At 31.0% G+C, this 13,966-nt stretch overlaps 1 protein-coding gene and 1 pseudogene across 1 annotated transcript; one reads left to right on the forward strand and one right to left on the reverse strand.

Annotated features, from left to right (window-relative positions):
• On the forward strand, positions 1-741 carry LOC114074078 (annotated as a pseudogene).
• Positions 742-9,913: 9,172 nt separating this feature from the next.
• LOC107030804 (aluminum-activated malate transporter 13-like) lies at positions 9,914-13,637 on the reverse strand. The gene is made up of 6 exons (XM_015232052.2): positions 13,274-13,637; positions 13,055-13,195; positions 12,064-12,333; positions 11,208-11,316; positions 10,935-11,079; positions 9,914-10,433 (listed from the first exon to the last, which is right to left on the reverse strand). The coding sequence occupies exons 1-6, from the start codon at positions 13,557-13,559 to the stop codon at positions 10,101-10,103; spliced, it is 1,284 nt and encodes a 427-aa protein (XP_015087538.1). The 5' UTR covers positions 13,560-13,637; the 3' UTR covers positions 9,914-10,100.
• Positions 13,638-13,966: the final 329 nt, after the last annotated feature.

A 13,966-nucleotide genomic window follows, 5' to 3' on the forward strand; every position in this document is an offset into this window, starting at 1 on the left:
AAACACATACTTTTCACATGCGAACTGGCGAGGCTACCATAACTTTACAAGATGTTGAAATTTTATACGGAATAGTAGTAGATGGTAGTCCTATAATTTTAAATGGAGCTGATTCTTTAGGGATTATAGGTAGAAAAGAAATGATATTTGAATTAACAGGATGGTTACCTGATACTAGTTGTTTTTCTGGTGTTAGTAGATTGTTAACATATAAATTGATTGATTATATTGAAGGTTTTGATGGTATTAACGATCACTCAACTGAGCATGAAGTGCAACAAAGATTTAGATTATATTTATTATGGTTATGTGGTGGATCAATATTTCCGAATAAATTTAATAATAAGATTAATTTGGACATTTTGATTGACATGAGAAATTTAGATTTAATGTCAACTCAAGCATGGGGAGCAGCCGCATTATCATATTTGTATAATTGTTTATGCCGTGCATCAATGAAAAAATCAAATGAAATTCGTGGATTTCTCTCTTTAGTGCAGGTATACATATTTTTTAATTAAATATTTTTTATATACTAGTAATATGCACTTTTAAATTTAAGTGCATTATAAGTAATGGTGAATTTATTTATTGTAGATTTAGGCATGGGAAAGAATTATTCCGCTGCAACTATTGCCAAAGCCTCTAAGGACCAATCAACTTGAGGCTTCAACTGTGCTTGCACGTAAATGGACGCGACGTGGAAATCATCAAAATGAGGCACCACCAGTACAAGTATGAGCATTGATCCTGTTTACAATTCTCCCACTCAATATGATGAACAATTACCAGTACAAGTATCTCGCCGATCACGACAAACAACACCGAGAGAGGGTGCACGTCGAGGTAGAGGGAGCACTGGTGAAACAGTTGATTTTTCTGCAGGGCCCTCTAACACTAATGTGGCGACTACCGAGCCTTATTATCCGACGTTTGATTTTTCTACAGGACCCTCTAACACTAATGTTAATTTTTTTAGTCAGCAATCAGTTGGTTTTGTAACTCCACAGGTTTCAATATCTGATTTTGCGCAATTTAATGGATCTCAATATGATATTCAACATGGTATGCTTGAATTTCCTATACATAATTTCTCCATTTGGTGGAAGATTGATTTTTTCTAATGTAAGTATAATAATTTTCATAGAATTTTTTTTAACTTTTTATAATTTTATTGCATGTTTATTTGATTATATTATATTGTATTGTATTATAGGTAACTGTGTCCGATGATTCAAGATTTAATGCTGGGGCTTCACAAAATTTAGTTCTTAACAGACAAAATTCACCTCGGAGAACATCTAGGCTACACAAATCAACTAGATGTGGAACAAGCAGTCACTAATAAAATGAGGAAGATTTTGAAAAATGAAGATGAAAAAGATTCGGATTCAAAAGAATAATTTTTATGCACCTTTATTCTACAAGGCTGAAGATTCGAATTTTGAAATGTGTAAATTTTGTTGTTTCGTGCAAGTTTGAATAAAGTAATGAGATTCTTAAGCAATGAGATTCTTAAGCAGTGAAAGTTTGCAGGATTTATTTTTTCTTTATGTCATAGGTCAAATCAATACTTTTTATATTAGGTCAAATCATTACTTTTTAATAGAGTTCAAATTAATAATATAATTATAATATAAAGATATTACACTTACAATATTTAAAATGCAGCAAGACAAATTAAATTCATGTCAACAAATTAATATAAAAGATATATCATAATATTAATAACAAGACAATAAAAGTACATTAACCTTAAAAACATAGACAAAATATTTAAAATCGAGTAGGACATCGTGTCTTTGTGTGACCTGTCTCCTTATAAACACTACATTTTCTAGTCATGCGAACCGGAGCTATATCCATACCATTCTTAAGTTGGCTTCTTACTTGCCTACCACTTGTCCGCAAATATTCAGTATTTGCAATTAAATTAAAAGATGCTGGTGGCCAATACATTTCATCACCTACTGGGTTAAATGTCTCAGTGTATGTTCGTTTGTAATATTTTGTACTGTAGAATTTACTTACATAAGATTTTGGCTCGATTCCGCGAAGTTCACAAAATTTGATGGCATGCTAGCAAGGCATATGATAATTTCTCTATTTTCCACAAGAACATTTCTTACCTTTTACAGTAACCTTGTGGACATTTCCACCTTTACCATCATGAGCAAAAATAAGAATTTCAAAAACTCCATTACCTGTTTTGTAAGTCATCATATTTGTGTACGCTTGAGCTCTTTGATAATAATCATTAATTTTTTTATCTATCGCAAGAGGCCATGGCATATTACTTTGAAGTAATGCAATTGCAAGATTGTTTCTTTCAACAAAACGATCAATGAGAGCTTTGAACGTCATTCGAACCATGGCAGTCACAGGAAGTCCCCGAGCTTTTTTCAATAAATCATTATATGACTCAGACACATTTGTCGTCATGGCACCCCATCTATGACCACCATCCTTATACATTGTCCATTTTTCGAAAGGAAATTCATTAACCATTCATATGCTTGAGGAGACAAGTTTTTGATTTGTTGCATCCATTGCCACATTAGTTTTTCGAGTTCACTATTTACAAATTTTTTATTAAATTTGCTTTTAAGTGTCGAACACAAAATCTATGGTATGTGTTGGGTGGACTCAACCAATCATAAGATTGAACACACTGCAAGATTCCTTGATGACGGTCAGAAATAAGACCAATTCCTTGTCGTTCACAAACTACATGTTCCATAATAACTTAAGAAATCATGACCAAGACTCAAAACTCTCACGTGCAACTAAAGCATATGCAAGTGGAAAAATATTTTCATTCGCATTAATTCTAACCGCAATTAACAATTTGATATCATACAAACCATAAAGATGTGTGCCGTCGATAGAAATGACCGGCCTACAACTTTTGAAACCATCAATGCTCTGTTTAAAAGCCCAAAAAAGAGATTTAAAAATTTGTTCACCTTGCATTGTTGTAGAATGATGCTCCCACTCAATAATAGTGTCTGGATTGAATAATTGTAGTGCAGCCATGTATCGAAGTAATGCCTTAAATGAAATTTCAAAATCACCATAAATCATTCGAAATGCTTTTCTTCGACCTTTTTGTGCTTTTCTATAACTAGGAGTATAGTGATGCTTTCCTTTGATAATTTCATGGATCATCTTAATGTCTGGATTTTGCATAACATATGGTATTAATGAAGTGACAATCATGTTGTCATTCAAATTGAAATGATCCTCCTTATAGTTATCTGTAAGACAAGTATGCGGTTCAACCATTTTTCCTGTCTTCCACATACCGCTTGAAATCTATCTAAACCGAATCATCCAATCACACCCTAACTCATGACGCTTGCAAATAACTTTTCAACTTTTACTCTTGGATTGATCACAAAGAAATTCTTTTTTAATAGCAAGACTATATGCTCTTACTGGAGATTTCATTTGCATCTTATTCATAAAAAACATACCTAGTTGCATATACAAATTAAATTAATCAACATAAAATAAATAAATAAATAAACAACTACAAAATATTTAGTTTTCAACAATCGAACCTGACTGGATATGTTTAGGATTGTTTGAATTCCAAAGTGTCGTTCGAATGGAACCGTCATCTCTCGTGTAGATAAAATCTTCTACATTTTCTTCAGTGTAATCTAAGTATGGAATCGCTGTAGAATGATAATTAATACTTTGATCTTCAACGGATGCATTAGGTGCATTATCTACATTATCATCATCATTGTCATGCATATCATCACTGTCTGTTAATTCATGCTCGAAAGGTTCATTATTGTGCAACTCACCAACTCGTTTATCACCCATAACATTATTATTTACAATTTGTGTAAAACAATTCACTGCATTTTGAATTTGATCATACCTATAAAAAAAAATAATATAAATATAATACATATAAGAAAAATAATTTTAAGAAATAAGAAAATATTACTTTATTTACCTATCAGTTGAATCCGATGAGAAAAAATTCAAATGTTTGAAATTTTGGCTAGACTCTCCCANCCTATTAGTTGAATCCGATGAGAAAAAATTCAAATGACTACAATTTTGGCTAGACTCTCCTATAATACCACACTTCACTTAGAAATAATGATCTTTTGAAGTAATGATCATGAGTGTATATATATATAACAGTTTATGAAATCGCTACGTGAAAAGCGATATTAAAAATATTTTAAAAAAAGAACTAAAATCGCTACAGTAACAACGATTTAATATTTAAAAATAATAATAATTTAAATAAAATCGCTGCCAGTGCAGCCATTAAATTAACTTTTTTAAAAAAGGGATTTTTTTAAATTAATTTTTTTTTTTAAAAAATAAAATTAAAATCGCTGCCGATTTTCTTTAAAAAAATGAAAATTGTTGCCTAAAAAAAATAAAAATCGGCAGCGATTTTCTATAAAAAAAAAATTTACAAAAATATATTTTTTTAAAAAAAATCACATTTTTTAGCGATTTTGCCGTTTTGGTTAATAAAAAATTTCATATACCGTTTTAGAATTTTTGTTGATATTTTATATCTTTTAGGCTCCGAACTCTTTAAATTCAATCACTTTACTTCCTACATCTTTATTTTGTTTCTTTTTGCTTTGTTTGGTGTTTATATTATTTTTACTCCCTCCGGTCTTAAATGTTACCCTGTCAAAATTCCTTTCTTAGTTTGAATTTTGTCTCGTTGCTATCCTTACTCATAAAGTTACATAAATTAATGAAACATATATAAAATAAAATATATGTTGACACCTAATTTGATCCTCCATAATATGTGCAATATATGATCAAAATCAAGAAGATCACATAATTCATAAAAATTGGATCCTAAATGAAAATATACCTTAAAAATAGTTGAACTATACATTGACTCATAAATATAAAAATATGTCTTATAATGGGGACTATATGTAATGCTCCCCAACTAACTAAGGAGGTATTCATAAAAATAGAATTTTTTTTTTGAGTGCTCCAAGGCGCCAAATATGTGGGCTATAACACACGAAAATAGAAAAAATTGTATATGCCATTTTGGTGCTAGTTTAAACTTGAAAATGTTGACGTGTGTCCCTCCGAACCAACGAAAGCCATAAAATAGGTCATAACGAATGTACATAAAAAAACATTGTGGCCAAAAAACACATGAATAAATTAGCGCAAGAGTCATGCGCTAATACACACAAAAATTCACGAGTCACATAATTTCTAAAAGTCGACTCATATATGCAGCAATATGACTTAACAAAAGTGGACTATACGTAATGCTTCTCATACTCATTACAAAGATCCTCATAAAGTTTTTTAAGAAAAAAAATTTGGGTGCTCCAAGATGCAAGATCCATGGGCTAATAATACACACAAAAAGCTAAAAAAGTCGCGTAATTATATTTTTAAAAGTTGGCTCAAAAATACTAAAAATATGTCTTAAAATGGTAGGACTATACTTAACGCTTCCACAACTCATTATAGAGATCGTCATACAGTGTTTTAGAAAAAAATAGGTGATCCAAAGCGCCAGAACCATGGGCTAATATACACTAAAAAAAACAACAAGAAAATTGTGTATTTCCTAAAAGTTGGCTCGTAAATACTAAAATATGCCTTAAAAATGGTGGGCTTACATGTAATGTTTTCTCAACTCACTACAAAGGTATTAATGAAGTTTTCTCATAAACAGTTTTGGGTGTTTCCAGGCACCAGATCCATAGATGAATACACATGAAAATCCAAGAAGGTCACGTGATTCGTAAAAGTTTGATCGTATATGCGAAAATATGCCTTCAAATGGTAGGATTATACGCAATGCTTCATCGGCTCATTATGGAAGTCCTCATAAAGTTTTTTTCAAAAAAATATTTTGGGTGCTCCAAGCACTAGATCCATGGGCTTACATACAAAAAACTAATAAAGTCGCATATATTATTCCTAAAAATTGGCTTATAAATGCAAAAAATATGTCTTATAATAGTATGAATACATGTAATGATCACTCACTTATTGCGAAGATCCTCATAAAGTTTTTTCAAGAAAAAAGTTTTGGATGCTCTAAGGTGTCAGATCCATTGGCTAGTAGACACTAATCAAAAGTCAGCAAAATCATGTAATTCCTAAAAGTTGCCTCGTAAATGTAAAAATATGTCTTAAGATTATGTGAGTATACGTACCCCTACTCATAATTGAGGTCCTCATATAATTTTTTCAAGAAAAAAATTATAGGTGCTCCAAGGCGCCAGATTCATGGGCAGACACACGAAAAATCAAGAGTGTCCTATAATTTTTAAAAGATAGCTCTTAAATGCGAAAATATGTCTTAAAATGGTGCGAATATATGTAGTGCTCCCCCAACTCATTACATAGGTCTTCATGAATTTCAGAAAAAAACTTGGGTGCTCCAAGGTGCCAAATTCATAGGCTAATACATAGAAAAACTAAGTAAATCGCGTAATTCTAAAAATTGGCTTGTAAATGCAATTATATGTCTTTAAAATGGTGTGTATATACGTAATGCTCCCGCAACACAATACGGAAGTACACATAAAATTTTTTTTAAAAAAAATTGTGTGCTCCAAGGCGCTAGATTTATGGGCTAATGCACGAAAATCAATAAAGATACGCAATTCTAAAAGGTGGCTCGTAAATATAAATATGTCTTAAAATGGTGTAAGTATATGTAATGCTCCCTTAACTCATTACAAGGGTCCTCGTAAATTTTTTTCAATTTTTTTTTTGGATGTTCTAAGAAGCCAGATAGGCTAATATACACGAAAAATCATGAAAGTCGCTTATTTTCTTAAAGATGGTCGTAAATGTGAAAATATGACTTGAGAAAATAGTGTGATTAAATATAATGCCCCCAACTCATTATGGAGGTCCTCATAAAGTTTTTTCTGGAAAAATAATTGGGTGCTCTAAGGCACCAGATTCATGGGTTAGTACACAACAAAAACAAAAAAAATCGCGTAATTACTAAAAATGACTTGTAAATATGAAAATATGTCTTAAAAGTGGTGTGAGTAGACTTTATGCTCCCCCAACTCACTATGAAGGTCCTCATAAAGTTTATTAAAAAAAAAGTTGTGTGCTTCAAGGTGCCAAATCCATGAGCTAATACACACAAAAAAATCACGATAGTCATGTAATTCCTAAAAGTTGGCTCTTAAATGTGAAAATATGTCTTAACATGGTGTGAGTATACGTAATGCTCTCGCAAATCATTATGTATGTCCTCATAAAGTTTTTAAGAAAACAATTTTGGGTGCTCTAAGGCGCCAGATCCATGGGCTAATACATACGAAAAATCAAGAAAGTCACATCATTCCTAAAACTTGGCTTGTAAATGCGTAAATATGTCTTAAAAGTGGTGTGAAAATACATAATTCTCCCCAAACTCAGTACGGAGGTCCTCATAAAAAATTTTCATGAATTTTTTTTGAGTGTTTCAAAGCTTCAGATCCATGGGATAATACACATAAAAAATCAAGAAAGTCGATTAATTCCTAAAAGTCGGCTCGTAAATGTGAAAATATTTCTTAAAATGGTGAGAGTATATGTAAGGCACCCACAACTCATTACAGAGGTCCTCATAAAGTTTTTACAGAAAAAATTATGGGTGCTCCAAGGCGCTTGATTCATAGGCTAATACATATGAAAAAACAAGAATGTCACTTAATTCTAAAAGGCTGCTCGTAAATGGGAAAGTATGTCTTAAATGATTTGAGTGTACGTAGGCACCATATCTATGGGCTAATACTCACAAAAAATTAAGAAATTCAAGTAATTTTTAAAAGTTGGCTCTTAAATGTGAAAATATACCTTGAAAATGATGTAAGTATACGTAACGCTCCACCAACTCATTACGGAGGTCTTCATAAAGTTTTTTTCAGAAATATTTTGAATTCTCCGAGGCACAGATCCATGAATTAGTACACACGAAAACTTAAGGAAGTCACGTAATTCCAAAAAAGTTGGCTCATAAATACGATAATATACCTTTAAAAATGGTGTGAGTATAAGTAATGTTCCCGATAGCTCATTATAAAGGTTCTCATAAGTTTTTGCGGAATTTTTTTTTTTGTGATCTAAGACGCCAGATACATGGGCTAATACACATAAAAATTAAGAAAGTCGCATAATTCGTAAAAGTTAACTCGTAAAGGAGAAAATATATCTTCAAATGGCATAAGTATATGTAATGTTCTCACAACTCATTACACATGTTCTCGTAAAGTTATTTAAGATAAGATTTTTTGGGTGCTCCAGGGTGCTAAATATATCGGCTATTACACACGAAAAACAAGAAAGTTGTGTAATTTCTAAAGTTGGCTCGTAAATATAAATATATGTCTTAATATGGTGTGAGTATACATAATGCTCCCCTACATCGTTACAGAGATTCTCATAAAGTTATTTCAGAGAAAACTTTTGGGTACTCCAATGCGCCAGATCCATGGGCTACTACATATGAAAGAACAAGAAAGCCGTGTAATTTCTAGGAGTTTGTTTGTAAATGCAAAAATGTGTCTTAAAAAGGTGTGGGTATAGGTAATGCTCCTCCAATTCATTACAGAGGTTCTCACATAGTTTTTTCTTTAAAAAAAAATATTAGATGCTTCAAGGCGCCAGATCTATAGGCTAATAAACATTAAAAATAAAAAGAAAGTCATGTAATTCCTAAAAAGTTAGCTCGTAAATGCGAAAATGTGATTTATAATAGTGTGAGCATGCTTAATTTTCCCCTAACATACTATAGAGGCCCTCATAAAAAATTTTGAGAATATTTTTGGGAGTTCCAAGGCGCGAGATCCATGAAGTAATGCACATGTCTTAAAGAATTATGTGAGTATATGTAATGTTCCCCTAACTCACTAAGGAGGTCCTCATAGAGTTTTTTATGAAAAAAATTAGGGTAAGCGAAGGCGCTAATCCGCATGAAAAAACAAGAAAATTGTGTTATTCTTAAAAGTTGGTTCGTAAGTACGAAAATATACATTAAAAATGATGTGAGTACATGTAATGCTCCCCCTAAGGAGGTCCATGTAAAAAAAAAATTGGTTGATCAAAGACGCTAGATTCACGGTCAATTACGCACAAAAACTAAGAAACCACTTTTTTCCTAAAAGGTGACTTGTAAATACAAAAATATGTCTTAAAAATAGTGTGAGTATATGTAATGCTCCCCAAACTCATTATGAAGGTTCACATATAGTTTTTTTCAGGAAAAAAATTTTGGCGCTCTAAGACGTCATATCCATGGGCTAATACACACGAAAAGCAAGAAAATCGCGTAATTCCTAAAAGATGGCTCGTAAATGCTAAAGTGTGTCTTAAAATGGTGTGAGTATACGTAATGCTTCCCCAACTTACTACAATATCCGCATAAAGCTCCAGACCCATGGTCTAATACACACAAGAAACCAAGAAAGATGCGTAATTCCTAAAAGTTGACTTGTAAATTCAAAAATGTGTCTTAAATATAGTGTGAGTGTATGTAATGCTCAGTAGCTGAAATCATTCGGAGGTCCTCATAAAGTTTTTAATGAAAATTCGATTCTTCAAGGCGCCATATATATAGGCTAATAATACAAACGCAAAACCAAGAAAATTATGTAATTCCTAAAAGTTGCTCGTAAATACAAAAATATGCCTTGAAAAAGGTGTGAGTATACGTACGGCTCCCCCAACTCATTAGATTAAATCATCTTTACTTGTTGAATCAAATAGGGTGGACCTATAATTACAATATCAAATGTATCTAAATTCAATACTTTCGATGCAAAATATAAAATTATTTGTAAAACTCATTGATTATATATGACTGTACAATAAATAGTACATATATGAGCTCATAATTTATAAAATATACAATGAGTTAATAGTTTAGAGCCTCAAAGGTTCAATACATAGAGTTTGTATCATGAATCTGTCTCTAGCAGTCGATAATAATCTATTTTATAAATTTTATATTTTAACGAGGCTTACCTTGAAATACATATCTTTTGAGTGACCTGGTAGTATAAAAATTATTTACACAAATTATGTATATGCATATATAACATCTTTAACCAAAGACATTATAGTTACACATCAAGTTTCTTGTTGTGAAAGTGTGCAATTTCACCAAGTTCTTCCACCTTTGTAGCCAACAATTCAACCTTGTCCACCATCTCTAAAATTTGAAAAATAAAGCTGGCCAATCCAAGATTACTTTCATTTTCAGTCGAATTATTATTATTATTGTGTAAGTTTACAAGGAGGCTTAGCTCTTGTCTCATGCATTGTGTTATCAAATATTTGGCACGACACCTTTTCATGTGTCTTATGCTATCTCCAAGTTCCATCAAAATTGTTGCTAGTGACAACCCTATTTTCTCACATGGCTCTCTTATGCTGTCTCTTTCCGTTGGGGACGACTGCTTAGTATCAACGAGAAATTATGTTAGCTACGAGCAATTTAACGACAAATAAACAAAAATGAGTCGATATATGAAAGAACTAATGTGATTAACTTGAAACAAGAAACATATGGTCATATTGCATATCATTTCCCCCCTTATATAGATGGAGAGGAAGGCCATAGCTTTACATTTTTTCATATTGTCAAAGAGTTGAACAATGATTTTTTTCTCCATTTAATGTCTCACTTAATTAATCCTTCATTACTTTCAATATTTAGGATAAATTAATACTCCAAAAAATGATTTTTCTTAATATTAAATATTTCGAACTAAGTTCAATTTGTCAAAACAAGTAGTATACTATTTGAGACTAGAGGGTGTATATAATTATTTTCACTTTACTCCTTTAATGATCAATTAAATTAAATTTTGAATCATGGTTAATTTTCTTTAACATTTTTTTATACTATTTTGAAAGTGAAATAAATTTTATCTTGGAGTATTTATTTTTTTTACCTGTCTTACTGATTGAATACACCCTTTAAATGAGATGATCATTGCTGCAAGTTCCCTTAAAACTTCTCCAATATTCAAATACTTCTCCCATGGATAAAAAAATCCAAATTTTCCATGCCAAGGTTCCCACTTTGCAAAATTTGCCTGAAATATTTCACATTTTTTAATTATTATAACAAAAATAAAATATATCCAAGATAATGGATTTCCTAGTAAGATTTTATCTTTGTTATAATAGAATGAGTAATTGTTAATTATTATTATTAATATAACAATGACTCATCACTAGACTTGGAGTGCATCACTGATTTGCATCCACTGATGTCAATTGTTGCCTTTTTTTCCTTATCATTGGCTATCACAAAATATTCCTCTAAGCACCCTGAAATTATTAATAACAATAAACACATTAAATAAACGAGTTTAACTATTCTAATAAAAAAAATTATTGATCTAATTAACAATAACTGCATGTAACTGTTTATAATAATAAGTTCAATTAGTACGAATAGTATAAAAATTCTTTATGTCGTTTTACTCACTAGCACCCTGAAATTATTATTAATAGGAATAAACACATTAAATAAACGAGTTTAACAATTCTTTTAAAAAAAAAATTATGGACCTAATAAAAATAACTGGATGTAAATGTCTATAATAAGTTGAATTAGCAATCGAGAAATAACTATACTGATAGTATAAAAAAAATTTATATCGTTTTAAAATCACTAGCAATAATTAAGATACTATTAGGAAACTTTATCAAAATTATAGTATTAATTATGTAGATTTTGTCATGATTTAATTATAGCATTGTATATTTGTATTTCTTCTTCTTTTTCTTTTTCTTTTTCTTTTATCTTAAGGATTTGATTAGATCAAAGGACCCGTTTTTTGACGATAAAAATTATTCACTTGTTTGAAAAAATATTTTTTTAAAAATATTTATTTGAAAGTTAGTGTTAACTTGTTTTCTAACTGATTAGAAGCATGAACATTGTTTCAAATATATTGACTCCAACTCTATATATTCCAAAAAAAAGAGTGAAAAAATATTTAAAATCTACGATCAAACGCCTACTAAAGTTGGGTATGAATTGTCCTATGTTTCTTTAATTATTATTATTACCTTGGATAGAAGTGGCAAGTTTATCAAACTTAGTTGCAGTGGAGAAATGAAGTTCATCACCAGCCCAAATGGGGTATATGAAACTTGTAAATATGCAAACAGCAAAGCCCATCCCAATGTTGGAGAGTCTCTCTCCGGCCAACTTCATTATTTTGTCAGCTCTAACACCAGATACTACTACTAAACTGAATGTTAATATAAATATCATAACTCCATAATCATATTTCTTCTTCACACTTGGTATCAACCTTGAGTATGTTGCACCAACACCTGTTAATTTCATCACACGACGTAACAGTTATTCTCTATAACAACATTTCATTATAATCGTAAAAAAATTTTCTTGAAATGACTTTTTATGTTATATGTTATGTAATATGATATATGTTCCGAATAATAGCATTTCGATATAGCAGTAAAAAAAAACATTCAAACAAACGATGTCATTATAAGAGAGGTAATTGATTTGACTCATTGACTGTATTACCATTGTTATATTCCTTTATTATTATTGCAAATTATCTCAATAGTGGCAAAGTCAGGATTTTCATTGATTATGGAGGTTTCAAAATAGGAAAAAGTAGACACACGAAGAAGTTGGAAGGGGGTTTAACATCTACTCTATATATATAAAATAAAAATTTTAACCATATATATAAGCAGTGTAATTTTCTATCCATATGAGGCGAAAGTCTCACGTACGGTCCTCTGAATAGGGAGTGGCTACTGAAGCTTTGACCAAACACCACTGGTCAATTCCGCTTTAGGGGTTTGAATGAACCCTTAGCCCCTTACTAGCTTCGTCCTTGGTTATCTGCTTTATTTTTCAGGTTACTAATCTTACTTATTAGGGTCAGTTATATATAATTATTGTTCAGGTCGATAGTCACATATAACTATTTAAAATAAGTGATATTAGTAATCTGAAAAATAAAGTGGACTAATAATCTAGCTAAAATAGTGTTGAGGTCATGAAAATATTGTTGATTACCAATGATAATGACAGAGATGCCAACAACTAAGGCACCACCAATTTCACCACTTTCATCAGCTAATATTGCAGCCAAACATCCCAATCCTCCACCCAGTACGGTACCAATAGCTCGATTTATCCCTTTGCTTAGTGTAGCACCTGCTCGAACAACGTGCTACACTATCAGATAAATTTAACTTATGTATACAGACAATATAAACAATTGATTAAACAAACCTGCGAAGAATTCAAAAACAACGACCACAGTCATAATAGCCCACATAGCATTTTGTCCTACTTTTTGGAATAAAGGATCAAGCAAGTACAAAAGTGATACCAATACTAAAGCAATACCAACTTTAACACTATGTATAACTTTCTTGATATCCAATTTGGCTATACTTTCCTTGAGAAATGAGACAATAGAGGAAAGTTTGGTTTTGTGTGATTTGTTTTGGTCATGTTGAGAAATAATAATAATAATATTTTCTTCATTTGGAACAGGTACAACGTTGGAACTCATGATGATGACTTCAATTTGAACTTAATTATATTTCTTCCAAATATTGTGGAGAATGGAATAAATAGTTGGAGAGGGAATTAATCATATAACTTAGAAGTTAATAATATTGTCTATTTATAGGACTAGTTATAATGCAGCTCTGATGTGGACACTAGTGAAATGTGGTGCACGCTTGGTTTGGCCAAAACAACACTAGGAAATTTCCATGTTTTCCTAATTCTAGTACTTTCCAGTATTTGAAATTGCGCGATCAACTTATTTAAAAGTTTCATCTATTTAAATGTAAAGATAAATAATTGTTTTTTACTTTTTCTTTGAATCCTGAATGTTGTCTCATATTATGTTAAATTGTATAATTAAATTCGTTAAATCGTTAAAAAGGGTTCCAAAATAATGTATTTCGAACG

Source organism: Solanum pennellii, chromosome 9 (genome assembly GCF_001406875.1).
Source record: "Solanum pennellii chromosome 9, SPENNV200".
Lineage (NCBI taxonomy): Eukaryota > Viridiplantae > Streptophyta > Magnoliopsida > Solanales > Solanaceae > Solanum > Solanum pennellii.